General features: G+C 43.5%; 1 protein-coding gene across 1 annotated transcript; it reads right to left on the bottom strand.

Annotated features, from left to right (window-relative positions):
• Positions 1–2,360: 2,360 nt before the first annotated feature.
• Positions 2,361–13,612, bottom strand: UNC93B1 (unc-93B1 regulator of TLR signaling). Its single transcript, XM_075257737.1, has 13 exons — positions 13,525–13,612; positions 12,854–12,912; positions 11,043–11,152; positions 10,736–10,880; positions 9,660–9,813; positions 7,915–8,076; positions 7,669–7,798; positions 7,496–7,589; positions 7,288–7,415; positions 6,659–6,841; positions 6,039–6,312; positions 4,369–4,487; positions 2,361–2,926 (listed from the first exon to the last, which is right to left on the bottom strand). Exons 3-13 carry the CDS (start codon positions 11,133–11,135, stop codon positions 2,612–2,614), a joined length of 1,797 nt encoding a protein of 598 aa, XP_075113838.1. The 5' UTR covers positions 11,136–11,152; positions 12,854–12,912; positions 13,525–13,612; the 3' UTR covers positions 2,361–2,611.
• Between the last annotated feature and the right edge of the window lie 1,395 nt (positions 13,613–15,007).

Genomic DNA, 15,007 nt, shown 5'->3' with positions numbered 1-15,007 from the left:
CTAACAGCTCAGGGCTCATTCACATCTGCGCCCCGTTCTCCGTTATGCAGGTTTACGTTTCCTGCCCGAAACTGGACAGGAGACGGAAGCCTGCAGGCATTTTTCAATGGGTTTGAAAAGTGTCCAGCCGTGAGCGCCGGTGAGCGTTTTGTGCTCTCCACAGCTAACACGTTTTTTTTTTTAACCGGACACAAAGTGGGACATGCAGGACTTTGTGTCCGGTAAAAAAAAAAACAAAATTTTGCCGCAGAGAGCACAAAACGCTCAGGGGACATGTCTGCCTCTAGTTGCCCCAGTTTAATGTCCCCTTTTCTGCTGGTTTATACTGGGACACCAGGAGAGGGACTTAATACTGTGGGACATTTGGAGGGAAACATTATAATGTGGGGATGTATAATGTTAGGGTGACTGTAGGAGGATTTTACTTTGTGGGGCATATGGAAAAATGATTGAGAATGGGCGGAGTCAGAGAAGTGGGTGGAGCTAAATTTGCCGAAACGCGCATGGCCCTCCCATGGCCCCATGGGAAAATTAATTGCCCACCCCTGATATATAGGCTGCCCAGTACGTTACTAAAGCCTCCATTCAGTTGTACAGTTTTCCCAAAAAAAACCCCCCAAAAACGTATCCTTTCGCTTTAATATTGTAATCACTTACATATATCATTACATTCACGCACTGAAAGTGTCATTCAGTTCCAGCAAGAAGGAACTTGGTACGTTATTTCTTTGTCAATGAGTATTTTATTCCTTGCAATGTACAAATCCACAGCGAAATATTGCAGACTCTTTGCAAATTGATGTGAAATCCACAACAAGAAAGGTCAGTAATGTCTGGAGTCTGAGCAGGATGGGAGATAACTTGCAGATCATTCAAAGGTGCGACAGTCCTGCCTGAAAGATCACTTATTAAAATATCAGTTTATTAAATACTACAGAGGCTAATAGCCGATCTTAATTAGGGTAAGTTCACACTGAGTTTTTTGGTCAGGATTTTGAGGCCGTATCCGCCTCAAAATCCTGACCAAAAAGACGGCTCCCATTGAAATCAATGGGAGCCGCTCAGGAGTTTTTCTGGAAAAAAAAAAAAAAGAAGCGAGGTGCTCAATCTTCAGGCCGAGACACCTTGCGATTCGGCCTGAAGACACTCCCTCCTCTGGACTAGGCCCATTCATTGGGAGCGGAGTGCGCGGCTGGATGCCGGTGCAGTGCATCGACTTTCAGTCGCGGCTACCCAGCTTTTGGACTGGAACCCGATTTACAATTCTGAGACCTCTTATTTCTCTTCATTTTCCTAAGTATGAACCGGTTCTAATAGTCAGTTTTGTTCATGTGTGGTCAAAGATATGCGATAAAAGAATTATACAAGCAAGAAAAATGTATGGTAAATAAGCCATATAAAAACTAATTTTGTTCCAACCATAAAATAGCTCATTTTCATGTTTAACAAAAAATAAAACCAAATCTTTCCAGACAGTATAAAATTATAGTACATTCACTTAAATGCGGAATCAATCTTACCCCCTTTCCCCCCCTTTTTAAAATAAAGACCATCTTAGGAACAAAAGTTGAAGCTGAATGTGATGACTTGGTGCGGCCACTCATCATCATTGTTTGACCCATAGGACCTCTGAGGTCATGAGCCCAATACACATGGGGAAATGATGGACAGCAGCATTTTATAGGGCAGGGGGAGCTAGGCATTGGCTGAGGGCCCCTGAACAGCTATGGGCCCCTTGTTTCCTAATATCTCAGCATAGAATTACTTGATACCTCCGAATCATCTATAATGTATTTGTCCCTAAACATCACAACACCTCAGCGATAGTCCAAAATCTATAAAACACATCTACCTGCTCCTTTCATTTATTTGAATAAAAATCCATGCCCATCTACCCTAGTGGGCGATCCGGAGGCCCATCTCCTTCCTGCCCAGTTTTAAACTTGACCCCCTAAATGTTCTGGTAAAAACAATGACTGTTCTAGTAGGACCACTGCAGCTTCTCCCATAGACCCCGTGAACCAGCTGTTATACTGACTTCTGTTTATCCTTGTATTTCTTGCCTCTATATTCTTGACGATTATAGAAGACATGTGAACACTATGGCACTTACTAGCACATAGATCTGTGTGTACTAGGAGTTACCTAAAATGAGTCTGGGTGCCAAATCTGGCAAGTCACCAGATGTCTATAACTAGTCAAGACTAGGTGGAACTGTTGTGATGACATTTGACGTACCTTGGATTCTCATGACCATAGCCCTATAGTTCAGGTTACAAATCCAATAGGCACCCAATTGTTCAGACCTACTATAGTTACTACATAGCTGCCTCCGTGAGGATGAATTTTCTTTTTATGCCCCATGCCAACCCCACCCTCCCTTCTTCTCAAGTTTTTTTTTTTGCTATGAAAAAGTTAAAATCTTAAATAAAAACAGAGGAAAAATAAATCACTGGGTCAGTAGTAACCCAACTGAGTCCATGATTATTCTAGAAGCTTCTACTGTGAAGGCCACATCTGAGAAACATGGAAGAATATAATAAATGGAGGATTCACTAATGCGTTGGCTAGGTCAATGTACGTATACACCGTGCGCCCATGTTGGTCTACATCACTCTTCCTCCACGGCTTGCTCATAACAGCTCCCCTGTTTGTGCGTTCTCCGCCTCTGGAGGGGCTGTTCTCGGTAGTCCTCTTCCTCGCTTGCTGAATTTTCATCTCCATCTCCATCACTGTCATTTCCCTCTTCTTCAGATTCAGACTCATCGGAATTCTCTTCTTCCAGGTAACGGTAGCCTTTGACTTTGTGACGTGGGGAAGGAATCTTAGGGAGTCGAGGTTGTACCTTGAGGCGGATTTTATGTTCCATCCATAGGTATGAGAGAATGGATATCAAGGCAGAGGCCAGCACTAATCCCAGTTTAGCCTAGAAAGGTCAAGAGATCAGACCACAGATTATACTGGGTATTATTTAGGTAATTTTGTCTGCCTTACTTACTAACCTAAAAGAATAGTCCGTAAAAAAAGCAAGGAGTCAAATGACCACATCTTTTTCCTCTGTCTTCAACTCTTGTTTTCTATTTAAGGCAGGTCTTTAACTTTAAAAAGCTGTCAACTGAATGCTCATTTGGCCAATAGCCATCCATCCTGACCCCCTGACCAAGGATACATGTGTACTAAACGGAGAGAGGTTAAAAAGCTACAAAAGATCCACTAGTGACGGTAACTTTCCCCTCCCTGTCAGCAGTGAAATGAGTGTCAAATAGAGATGAGCGAGTAGTACTCGATCGAATACTACGGTATTCGAAATACTCGTACTCGATCAAGTACCACTCGCTGTTCGAATGTAAAAGTTCGATGCAGAACCAGCATTGATTGGCCCAATGCTATACAGTCGGCCAATCAACGCTGGTTCTTCTCCTACCTTTAGAAGTCTTCTCCGTGCAGCTTCCCCGTGGCGTCTTCCGGCTCTTCATTCACTCTGTCAGGCATCGGGCCTGGGCAGAGCCGACTGCGCATGTCCGCTTGTAGTGTGGACATGCACAGTCGGCTCTGCCCAGGCCCGATGCCTGGCAGAGTGAATTCAGAGCCGGAAGATGCCGCGGGGACGCTGCACAGAGAAGACTTCTCGGAGGATCCAGCCCGTGCAGTCACTCGTGGACTTGGTAAGTATAATTTGATCGAACGTTGCCTACCCCTGAAACGAGCATTTTCCCCCCATAGACTATAATAGGGTTCGATATTCGATTTGAGTAGTCGAATATTGAGGGGCTACTCGAAACGAATATCGAACATTTTACTGTTCGCTCATCTCTAGTGTCAAACTAATGATCGTACCTTGTAGTGATCCTTCTACTCTTTCCAAAGATGTCTTTCTTATTCCACATTGCTGCTCCATTTTCTTAAATATCTTTATGCAATTCAAAGAGGTTTTAGGGGAGTTTCCTCTCCTGCTGGGGCTTCACTCTAGATAACCACTCCTAGCTCCCGTCCTGCTCACCCCTTCCCCAATGACCCCACTGACATTACAAGCTGTTATCTGGAGTGGAGAGCGAAGCCCTGGCAGAAGAATCACCTCTAAAGCTGTCTTCAGCTGATCTGCATAAGAATAAAACACTGATTTTCATGAACACGGAGCTGCAATGCAGAATAAGAAAGTCACAGTACAAAGTACAGCCATTAGTTTGATAGACTGCCTGGCAGACTCCCTTTAATCTGGTATGAAAGCAAATAGAGATCTAAAAAACCGTGAGTAATTGATACATTAAATTGTATAATGGAAAATTGTAGAACTTCTCATTATACAAAGAATGATATCCATTTGCTGAGACTAGACAGCTCCTTAATATCTGATATTAAATTGCTTACCATCATGGGCAGTTCAGACCAAAGATATACAATAAATATGGCGAGTGCCTGAAGCCAGTGGTAGATCGTGAACACAAAGTCTTGCCGTCCTTTATCCTCGTAAAACATGCCTATTAGAACTAGAGAAAAGAAAGGACTCTTAATGGGTACACTGGAATAATACGCAGTGGGCAAGGTCAAGATTCCCTCAATCTGGAGACCATTTTGATAGTCTTCATTATCGGGGAGCTCCCATCTACATGTTATTTGGCCACAACAGTAAAAGCCATCGATAGGGAAGATCATATTCAATGGAAGATCAATGGAAACACTGTCCCTCAAATAAAATTGATGGACGTATTGCCTTTTTTCAACCGTACTATGTTACTATATTGATATTTGGTGCCCAAGTAAATTTGCCATAAGATATTGATTCTCTAACGCCATTGTACCTTCTCAACCAAGTCATTAAGCAGGTGGAAGTAGAGTAATGTATAAGGCACTTCTATGCTTAAACATAGCTAGAAGCCCAAGGAATAAGGCTTGTGTACTGTAAGATGCGGGTAACATCCGGTGACATCACTGCTGTTACATCATCGTATCTGTTATTCCTGTACTGAGTCATCACTATATGGAAGACTCCTATACTGTGACATTACAATATACATTACGGTTCTGTGATATCACTGTGGATATTGTTCTTCTACTGTGACATCACTATGGACATATGTCAATCATTAGAATTCATCTTCCAAATTTGTAGATAAAGGTCGTCATAATGAGCAGGGACCCCATTCCCCAACTTTGCTATAGGTTCTCAGGCCTTTTTCGTACAGCATTTTAAACATAATGAGAGTGAATAAGTAACAAAAAAAGGTCCATTGAAATACCGTATATACTCGAGTATAAGCCGAATTTTTCAGCCCAGTTTTTGTGCTGAAAAAGCCCCCTTCGGCTTATACTCGAGTCAGCAAACTTTTTTTTTTTTTTTTTATATAAAGGAGGAAGGGTCTATGACCAGCCACAATATCAATGTATAGAATCTCCCATAAAATAGTGCAAAAAAAAATAAATAAATAAAAAAATTAAATAAAAAGTTCTAAATTTCTGTGAAACACATAGGTACCTATGGTCGGAGTTTTTGGGTGCAGTAGACGCTGGGGAAGGGGAGGGGGTGTTTTGGTTGTCTGTCTGCCCCTTCCCTGAGCTTGAGGACTGGGACTTGGAATTCAGCCTGGCTGAATATAGGGTATCTGCAGTGCTCCTATTAACCCCTTCCCGACAGAACAGGAGCACTGCAGATACCCTATATTCAGTAGACTGGGCACTGTCAGACACAGAGATGCCTAATGTGTATGTGTGTCATAGTCATTTTCTACTTTTGTATCTATTCTAGGGAAAGGATTTAGAACTTTTTTTTTTTTTTCAAGCTTCTTTCCCCCCCCCCACTATTGTATAGGAGATTCTATACATTGATATTGCAGCTGGTCATTGACCCTCCTCCCCTCCTAAAAATAATAAAAAAACAATAATTTTTTTTGCTGACTCGAGTATAAGCCGAGGGGGGCTTTTTCAGCTCAAAAACTGGGCTGAAAAATTCGGCTTATACTCGAGTATATACGGTTTAAGCAAGAAAGAAATTCAGAACCATGGATATAATAGAAATGTGAATCACTAAGTCTCCTACTCACTGCTGACGCTGGTCTTGTTCAGGGCACTGCCAATCCCCCACAGGACAGCCACTAAATACAGCTGAGGGCCCTGTGACAGATCCCTGGGGGTCGGACTCCAGAAAAACAGTCCAATCAGGAGACAGGAATGGAGTAAAGGTCCGGCTAACAATAGGAAGTGTCGAGGAAGACAAAGTAGAGAAAGCGCAAGAGAAGAGAAGATACAGGCAGAAAGACCATAAGCTGTGAGGATGTATGGAAGATTCTCCAATCCAATAGAGCAGACGCCATAACCCTGTTTGGCAAAGAGAGAACAGTAATGAACATTTATAGAATTATTATCGATCTACTTTATCTACTTCTTTATTTGCACTGACATACGACATATAGGACCTCATGTATGACAAGTCTGTAGAAACCAAACCCATTTACTATAGTAGCGGGTCAGAAAATGACATGATAGGGATGAGATAGTGAGGATATTGTTTGCTATGGGCAACACCCCCCCAATTCTGCCCAAGCATTGCTGAATGTTTGAGTATGGATGACGGCATCATAGCTATACATGACAAACATTACAGTGATATAAATCCTCTTGGAAGAAGAGTTTGTGTATTACTGTATATAGTGATATCACTCACCAGAGCAAACCCAGTGCAAGCAAACAGGACCTCAAATCCAGTGTAAAGGAAGTAGGGAGCCAAACAGCGCAGGCGATAGTCTCTGGCATGTTTAAAGGGTAACTGGAATATGTTACCCCAGCCAATACTGCGCAGGTCAATCTCTTCAGTTGGCCGATATGCAGAGCCACAGAGGATCAGGATCTTAAGAAAATGATAAAGTAAAGGCATTATACACAAAATCTCATTTTTCAATCTCTTGTCCCCTGAACTGTGTGAAAGGATCTCCTGCGCCATACACGAAAGGAGTAAGAACTAGAGATGAGCGAGTAGTATTCGATAGAATACCTCACTGCCATAGGAATGTGTATAAGCGGCTGAACACCAATGGGTTAAGAGCATCGAATATTCACTGCGCTTAACCCCTTGGTGTTTGGCCGCATACACGCATTCCTATGGCAGTGAGGTATTTGATCGAATACTACTCGCTCATCTCTAGTAAAAACCACAAAACACCACCTACAAGTGTGTCAATTTAGAGAGGAGGAGAACTTATCTTCATACCCTTCCCCATAGATCGTTGCCTATAATTAAGTCTCCCAACATCCCCTCGATCTATGAGAACCAGTACCCCCGAAGCCCTCGCTTACCACCAGCATAGATAACAAGGCTATCAGCATGAGCGAGCTTTCCATATAAATAAGATTCACACTTGAGGGCAGAGTATGTAGGACGGTCACGTTAAAGCCTGGAATGAGTCCATGTGGGATGGAGGCACCTGCAAGGAGAACATGGAACACATTGCATTGTATGACTCTAGGACAGGACCTCTGAGACGTCTGGTGGCCGCACACTTACCACACTGCTTGACATCACACAATGTGTGGTTATATCCATATATGAATTTACTAAGGAAGGCGTACATTGGGAGCTGGGATAGGATAAAGCACAACTGGGAAGAGAAGAGAGAGAGTTGAAGTATGGAAGTGTCGGAGATTGTTGTAAGAAAGACCGTTGTGGTGGACACTCACATGGAAGATGGAGAAGAAAATGCTCTGAAATATGATGATGTACTTGTGGCTGGCTCCTCGGGGCAACTTCTGCTTTTCTCGCATGTTATCCTCTTTATAATTTGTAAACTCATAGTATCTTTGAGCCATTCTGAAATGACATAGGTCCAACTGACTTGTATTCTGGGGTTTACTAAAGATCCATATTCTAAAGGACCTCATATAACATATATAGCTTATTGGTCCCGGCAATGAAGGTGACCTTACCTGGTAATGTAATTGCCTATTGAGGCCCAGAAAGGGACAATCATGGCTCCAATGACTGTGGCAGAAGGGACAAGTGTGTAGTATCGTTCCCAGTAGTTGGTGGAGACAAACAGTGCATAGATCCCAGAGGACAGGAACAGCATCCATTTGGTGCCAAAGTACCTGTAAAGTAAAAGTCGCATAAGACTGACAATCAGTGGCGTAACTAGGAATGGCGGAGCGGGGCTTTTGACATGGGGCCCCCCCAAACCGACGCCGAAGACCTCGACCGACCCCCTCCTCCGCACTCTATTATGTCCCTTAGTAAGCCCTGCACACAGTATTATGTCCAATAGTGTCCCCTGCACACAGTATTATCCCCCATAGTGGCCCCTGCACACAGTATTATCCCCCATAGTGGCCCCTGCACACAGTATTATCCCCCATAGTGGCCCCTGCACACAGTATTATCCCCCATAGTGTCCCCTGCACACACAGTATTATCCCCAATAGTGGCCCCTGCACACAGTATTATCCCCCATAGTGTCCCCTGCACACACAGTATTATCCCCAATAGTGGCCCCTGCACACAGTATTATCCCCATAGTGTCCCCTGCACACACAGTATTATCCCCAATAGTGGCCCCTGCACACAGTATTATCCCCCATAGTGTCCCCTGCACACACAGTATTATCCCCAATAGTGTCCCCTGAACACACAGTATTATCCCCAATAGTGGCCCCTGCACACAGTATTACCCCAATAGTGTCCCCTGCACACACAGTATTATCCCCAATAGTGTCCCCTGAACACACAGTATTATCCCCAATAGTGGCCCCTGCACACACAGTATTATCCCAATAGTGTCCCCTGCACACAGTATTACCCCAATAGTGGCCCCTGCACACAGTATTAACCCCAATAGTATCCCCTGCACACACTGTGAACACCCATAAACAATTATTATACTCTGGGGTCTTTTCAGACCCCAGAGTATAATAATCGGAGACCCGGGGAATAAAAACATTAAAAAACCAGAAACAGTTGCTTACCTGTTCCCCGGCTCCTAGGCTGTCGGCCACCGCTCTTGTCCTGCTTTAATGACGTCGGACGTCACATGACCCCGGAAGCAGACCCGGGTCATGTGACGTCAGACACGAATGACGGAGGCCTGGCAGGATCGTGGAGAGGTAAGTAACACAGTTTGTTATGTTTCTTACCTCTCCCGATCCGCCGATCATTATACTCGGGGGGTCTGCAAAGACCCCCCGAGTATAATGATAGTGTTTGTGGGGCCCGCGGTGTCACTTGCCGATCCCGGCCCAGCCAGGATCGGCAAGTGAATACGGCCCGTAACAGATTATTGAAAAAAAACAAAAAACAAAAAAAAAACGCAGCGGTAGCGGCTGTCACCAGGCCCCCTAATGGCCCGGGCCCTGTGGCAGCTGCCTCCGCTGCCTCTGTGGTAGTTATGCAACTGCTGACAATATACTGAATCACAATACAACATACTGCACATTCCCATAAAATGCTCCTTTGTCATACATGGAAGGCACCTCAGAAGCTTTTGTCCATGTAGGATTTAAAAAACAAAAATTTGTTGCAGATTTTGTTGTAGTTTACCAATGGATTTCACCCTACGTGTACATAGGAGCCAAGAGATCTATAGGCCATCTCAGTCAGTCCTACTTTCCCCTGACATTGTCTTTTGGGGCAAAATCATCACATTAGGTGGTCGGCTGGTCCTACCTTTGTCTATACGAACCTGATAAGAACAGGAGTATACAGCAGGGCAGCAATTGGGGTGACGTTAATACCCATCAGCATCTTGTTATCAATGTCCTGTAATCCCATGTTCCCATATTTCACTTCTCTGTAAGTTTCATCATAATGTAAAATCAGCTGCATCTCAAGAAGTCCTGAAATAAAGGGATAGCAACATCATGACATGACTTCTGGGACTCAGGACAACTCCCTACTTTGTTCATCCCAAGGTGAACTAGGTTTATTTTTGTAACCGAGCTAGCCACCCACTTATCACAGAAAAGGGGTTTTCTGGACTAAAATGATTGATAACCTATATGACACCTAGGACCGTCACTGACCAGCTGTTCTGGATTTATTCTCCTCTGATATGGAGCAAATGGCATCAGCCTTAAGCCGGGTTGACACGCGGAATCCACATCAGAATCTAGCTAAAAAAAAAAAAACGCCTCCCATTGAATTCAATGGGTTCCTTTTTCCCCTTTTTCCGTGAGAGGTTTGTTCCCACTCGCGGAGAAAAGAAGCGACATGCCCTTTCTTCAGGTGGATTCCGGCCGTCCGCGGCTGATTCACTCCCTCCCAACTAGGACCATTCATTTGGGTCTAATCCGGTGCGGACTACTGCGAGTGGATGCCAGTGCACTGCATGTACTTCACCAGCATCCAGTCGCGACTAGCCATTTTTTTGACCGGATTGTGAGGTGGCCTCCGCCTCAAAATCCGGTCCAAATACCCCCCTGTGTGAACCCGGCTTTATGGTGTTATTAACCTACATCTGTATGGATACTGTAGGTTTATTGGTTGGACTTGATGGACCTGTGTCCACTAAGTTCCTATGTAACATTGCGGGATAGTTGACTGAACCTGTAGGATACGCATCTTTTTCACCCGTACAAGCTATGTCACCATGTTTTATTACTAGGTGTTGATATGACACAGAAATGTGCATGGTCTCTCTGATTCAGTTATACAGTAATATCCCTTTAAGTGAAGATTTTCTTTAACATTTTGAAAGCTAAGGATATTCTGATAATATAAAGATGATATGATGGCCTCAATGATAAGGACGCTATGTACCTAGGTAAACGCCATATGTCAAGGCTGCTCCCAGACTTGCTGATATGACACTTTTCACGGTCAGTAATCGCTTCCTTCTATAATACCTCTTCTCCTCGGCTTCTTCATTATAATCCTCATTGTCACCCAAGAATTCGTCCAACTGCTGAAAAATGAAGCCACCTCATAAATAAAGTGATCGAGTTCCTAATAGAAGGACAACCTGTTGCATACTGTATTATAGCAAATAGTACAAGCATGTCCCAGCCATTATGGGTAATGTTCCTATCCCATACATGTCCGCCATTACATTATTGATAGACGGTACCTGTGCGTTATCTTCATCCAGTACTGCAGTATCCTGTGGCATTTCTCCATCAGCTGCCACCCCATTAATGGAGGCATCATGATACTGGGCCATGATCTATCTGTAAGGTCCTTAGAAAACAAATGACAAAGTCTACAATGTACAGGCCTGATAATGCCGCCCATATATATTGCATATATTATTTACACAACTATATTCTCTATTACAGAAGTAACATATCACAAGCAATGCTAAAACTAATGCCGCCCCTGCTATCTCGTGTCACCCCCTCTCCCTCATAGATTGTAAGCTCTTGTGAGCAGGGCCCTCAGTCCTATTGTGTATATGGATTTATTGGATATATGTAATGTTTGTACTTGAATCTTACAATTTGTAAAGAGCTGCCGAATGTGTTGGTGCTGTATAAATACAATGTATTATTATTAGTATTATATCAACTGCGGATAGATCGGTTAGAGCTCATATTCTGAGTCGGCGCCTCCATTACCGAGATATTGCTGTTATATTAATATGAAATTGAGCTCCCTGGAGCAACGAGAACATTGCCATTGCTCCAAAGAGATAAGCGGCAACGTCCTAATTGCTCTTAAGATCTCCTTTACATATTGACAAAAACGGCAGTACTCCATGATGGATCGCCGATTCATAAGGTGCAAACACCATTTCATTTGGGTGCTATTTATGGGGCTATGGTTGATATGCTGGATTCTTGTGAGCTCAGAACACGCTGATCTCTTGGTTTTCTTCCTTCTTTCAGGGAACAATGGGACAGATCTAATACGACATTAGTCTTAATAAAGTGCAATGAATGCTTTGATAAAATCCCCCCAATGTGGGTAAAAATATTGTGGTTTTATTTATGAACACTGGGATAGCACTGATAGAATACACTGTCTACCAATAAGTATTTGGACCCCCATGCAAATGAAGATATCTGCGGTCGTGATATACATCACGCCTAACGCCGTTAAATAGGAAACAGCATTGGCATTAGTCACATGTAAGATGCCACGAAGTGCAGAGTTGTCCGATTTCGAGAAAGAGGCAATCGTGGGGTATCACAGAAATGGTCAATCCTTAAGGGACAAGCAAGCAAACTGAATTACCCAAAATCTAGAGTGGCCTATGTGTTTACGAAGTGGAAGGTGAACATCGATTGTTGGAATGTGCCCCGAGTCAGCAGACCTCCGAAACTGGGAGATAGAGACTGACAGGTGCTGGCCAGAGAAACTGCACCCAACCGATGGCTCACATACACCAGGAGTCTCACCAGGTATCCGGGAGTATTGTGTCGATCAATACCATCCGTAAGGAAGCATCTGCTGGGGTCTACCAACTATTGGATAGGAAAAAATATGGTTCTTCTATTCTACCCCAGGTGTCCAAATACTTATTGCTAGACAGTGTATAAGATTGTAGTCCAGCATATGCTATATTCTTTATTATGGAGCTCATCTAATAAGGCTATCTTCAGATCACTGCGCTGATCCTTGCCCATATTTTGTCACCACCAAGTCAGTATGGCATCCTATTTATTCACCGATCCATTTATTAGCAAATTAATAAATTTAGGGCTCTTTTATTTGGAAGTAATGTGAATGTATTTTAGAGACGAGGTTTAATCTACAAATCCTGCCCTGACCGCAGAACGAATAACCCAAACAAGTGATCTATGCTTCTGTGAGATCGGGTATTTAAACCGACAATACATATATTATACAATATGTGACAAGCCCTTTGCTTTTCAGTAACATTTCAGCCATCAGAGATCCTGGAGTCCAAGTCAGTCTTTAGGACCAGGTTTTACTTACATGGGATATTAAGCTCCAAGTATTCAGTGCTGTAATGGTAAGACACAGGGGGATTTTCCCTAGGATCCGAAAAAGGATAAAAGAGAGAAAACGGGAACAATTATTGCAATAAAAATGGTAAATGTCTCTTCCAACAATACTAAAAACCCATAATGATAGATCGCCATGATAGATAAATAGACAGATAGCGAGACAGATAGCTAGATGATAGCTAGATAGCTAGATAGATAGATAGATAGGCTGGTCAATGTGCAAATTCATCACAGGTATTGTATATATTAAGAAAAATTAAAAATGGCACAGAAAATAACATTTATACTTTTTACAAAAGTTCAGCGTATACAGCACCGACATATGAACAATGTGGGGCATGACAGATGGGAAGTTCAGAGATAAGCAGGGCTATATCCTCTACGAACAAGTTCGGGGACCCATGTGAGTCTCTACTGGACCCCTACAGTTTATTACCTTTATATTCTGCGTGTCAGACGGGTAAGTTTGTAAAACATAGGCAGACATGCCTCCAACCTGACACCATCTTATCTCATTTCAGATACAATACCCCCAAACCCCAATCTGCGACAATGACGAATCCATGTAATCTTTGTACGTAGCTTTGTGCTCTGACCAGTAGGTTCGGCACTTGTGACCAGACCCCGTTCCCACATTACCTGACTATTGTTCGCAGCAGATTTTTGATACCTGCACGTCTGTCTCTCCTCTTACAAACTCTATACGCTTCCTTCTTGTAGCGAAAGAGGAAGCAGCACTGAGAGGGGAGTGAGCAGCTGGAGGGGAGGAGGGGAGACGTAGCTTCAGACCGGCCTGGGTACACTATCAAACAGGGAAGAGATTGCTAACCGGACAATGCTGCTAGTCCGACAGCCGCTTTCACTTCCTTTACTCTGTTCCTCTTGTTTAGAGCTGCAAAATACAGGCCGAGCCACATCAGTTTGTTTGTGGTCGAGATGCAGCCTTTGGAAAAATGTGCTGGGAACGTTCACACGAACAATCCCACTATTAACATGAAAAACTAAACCGGCCGACCTGGGGACAATCTGCATTGAAAAAAAACCTCTTGAGTCTTGGCCTAAAGTTTCTGATCTTGCCTAAATAACTAAAGAATATAAATGTAACTTTTCATAAACTCGATTAATACCTTATAGATCCTACAAGACCCTCTCTACTATTACAACAGCGTGGATGGAGCTCCAATAAGGGAAATACAAGGCCTTAGGGAAAAATGAAGGCTGAATTCACATTATGCAAAATGGAGACTGAAACTGCATGGAGGACTTTTTATTCCGCCGCTTTCAGTATGAAACTGCTGGGCACCCCGCAGATCCCTTTATAGTCTAATGGTGTCCGCCAATTTCTGCGACTTTCTGTTGTTCAGGTCCCCATATGACAGATAGCTGAACGCTGCTGTGAATCTAGCCAAAGTCTAAACATATGCAAAGTTTGGTGGATTAGATTGATGCTATCCTGATAAGATATATTGATGCCAACCCAGCCATAGATATAAGCGCTTACATGCAAAGTGTTTCCCTCTGGGCGGACAGAACAAATCACCATGTAATCCAAACTGTAATGTATGCTATAGAATAATATGATTTCCAGAATACATTGCTCACATAAGTAGTAACGGGTCTAATATATTAGTATAATCCAAAGTGGAAAGGTGCACCCACCCTCCATTACCCAAATTATGACTTGTGGTATTATTTCCCTAAATAATAACTCTTGAAGCGTGAATTCATTCCATTGGGGGTGCGTTCTGATAAGACCTGACTCCTGAGCCAATGTTCCCTAAGCTAAAGGGAGTCATTCACAGACTGATTCATCAGGGAGCAGATGACACAGTGACAGCATAAGGGGTGGCACCGTATTAGAAGATAGATAGGGTATTTAAGGCAGGTCCCCTACCCAGTGGTGTAACTAGGAATGGCGGGGCCCCGTGGTGAACTTTTGACATGGCCCCCCCCCCCCCAAACCGACGCTGAAGACCTCGACCGACCCCCTCCTCTGCAATCTATTATCCCCCATAGTGTCCCCTGCACACACAGTATTATCCCCCATAGTGTCCCCTGCACACACAGTATTATCCCCCATAGTGTCCCCTGCGCACACAGTATTATCCCCCATAGTGTCCCC

This window comes from Leptodactylus fuscus, chromosome 10 (genome assembly GCF_031893055.1).
Source record: "Leptodactylus fuscus isolate aLepFus1 chromosome 10, aLepFus1.hap2, whole genome shotgun sequence".
NCBI lineage: Eukaryota > Metazoa > Chordata > Amphibia > Anura > Leptodactylidae > Leptodactylus > Leptodactylus fuscus.
The sequence above is the reverse complement of the archived record's forward strand: the minus strand, read 5'-3'. Positions and strand labels throughout refer to the sequence as shown.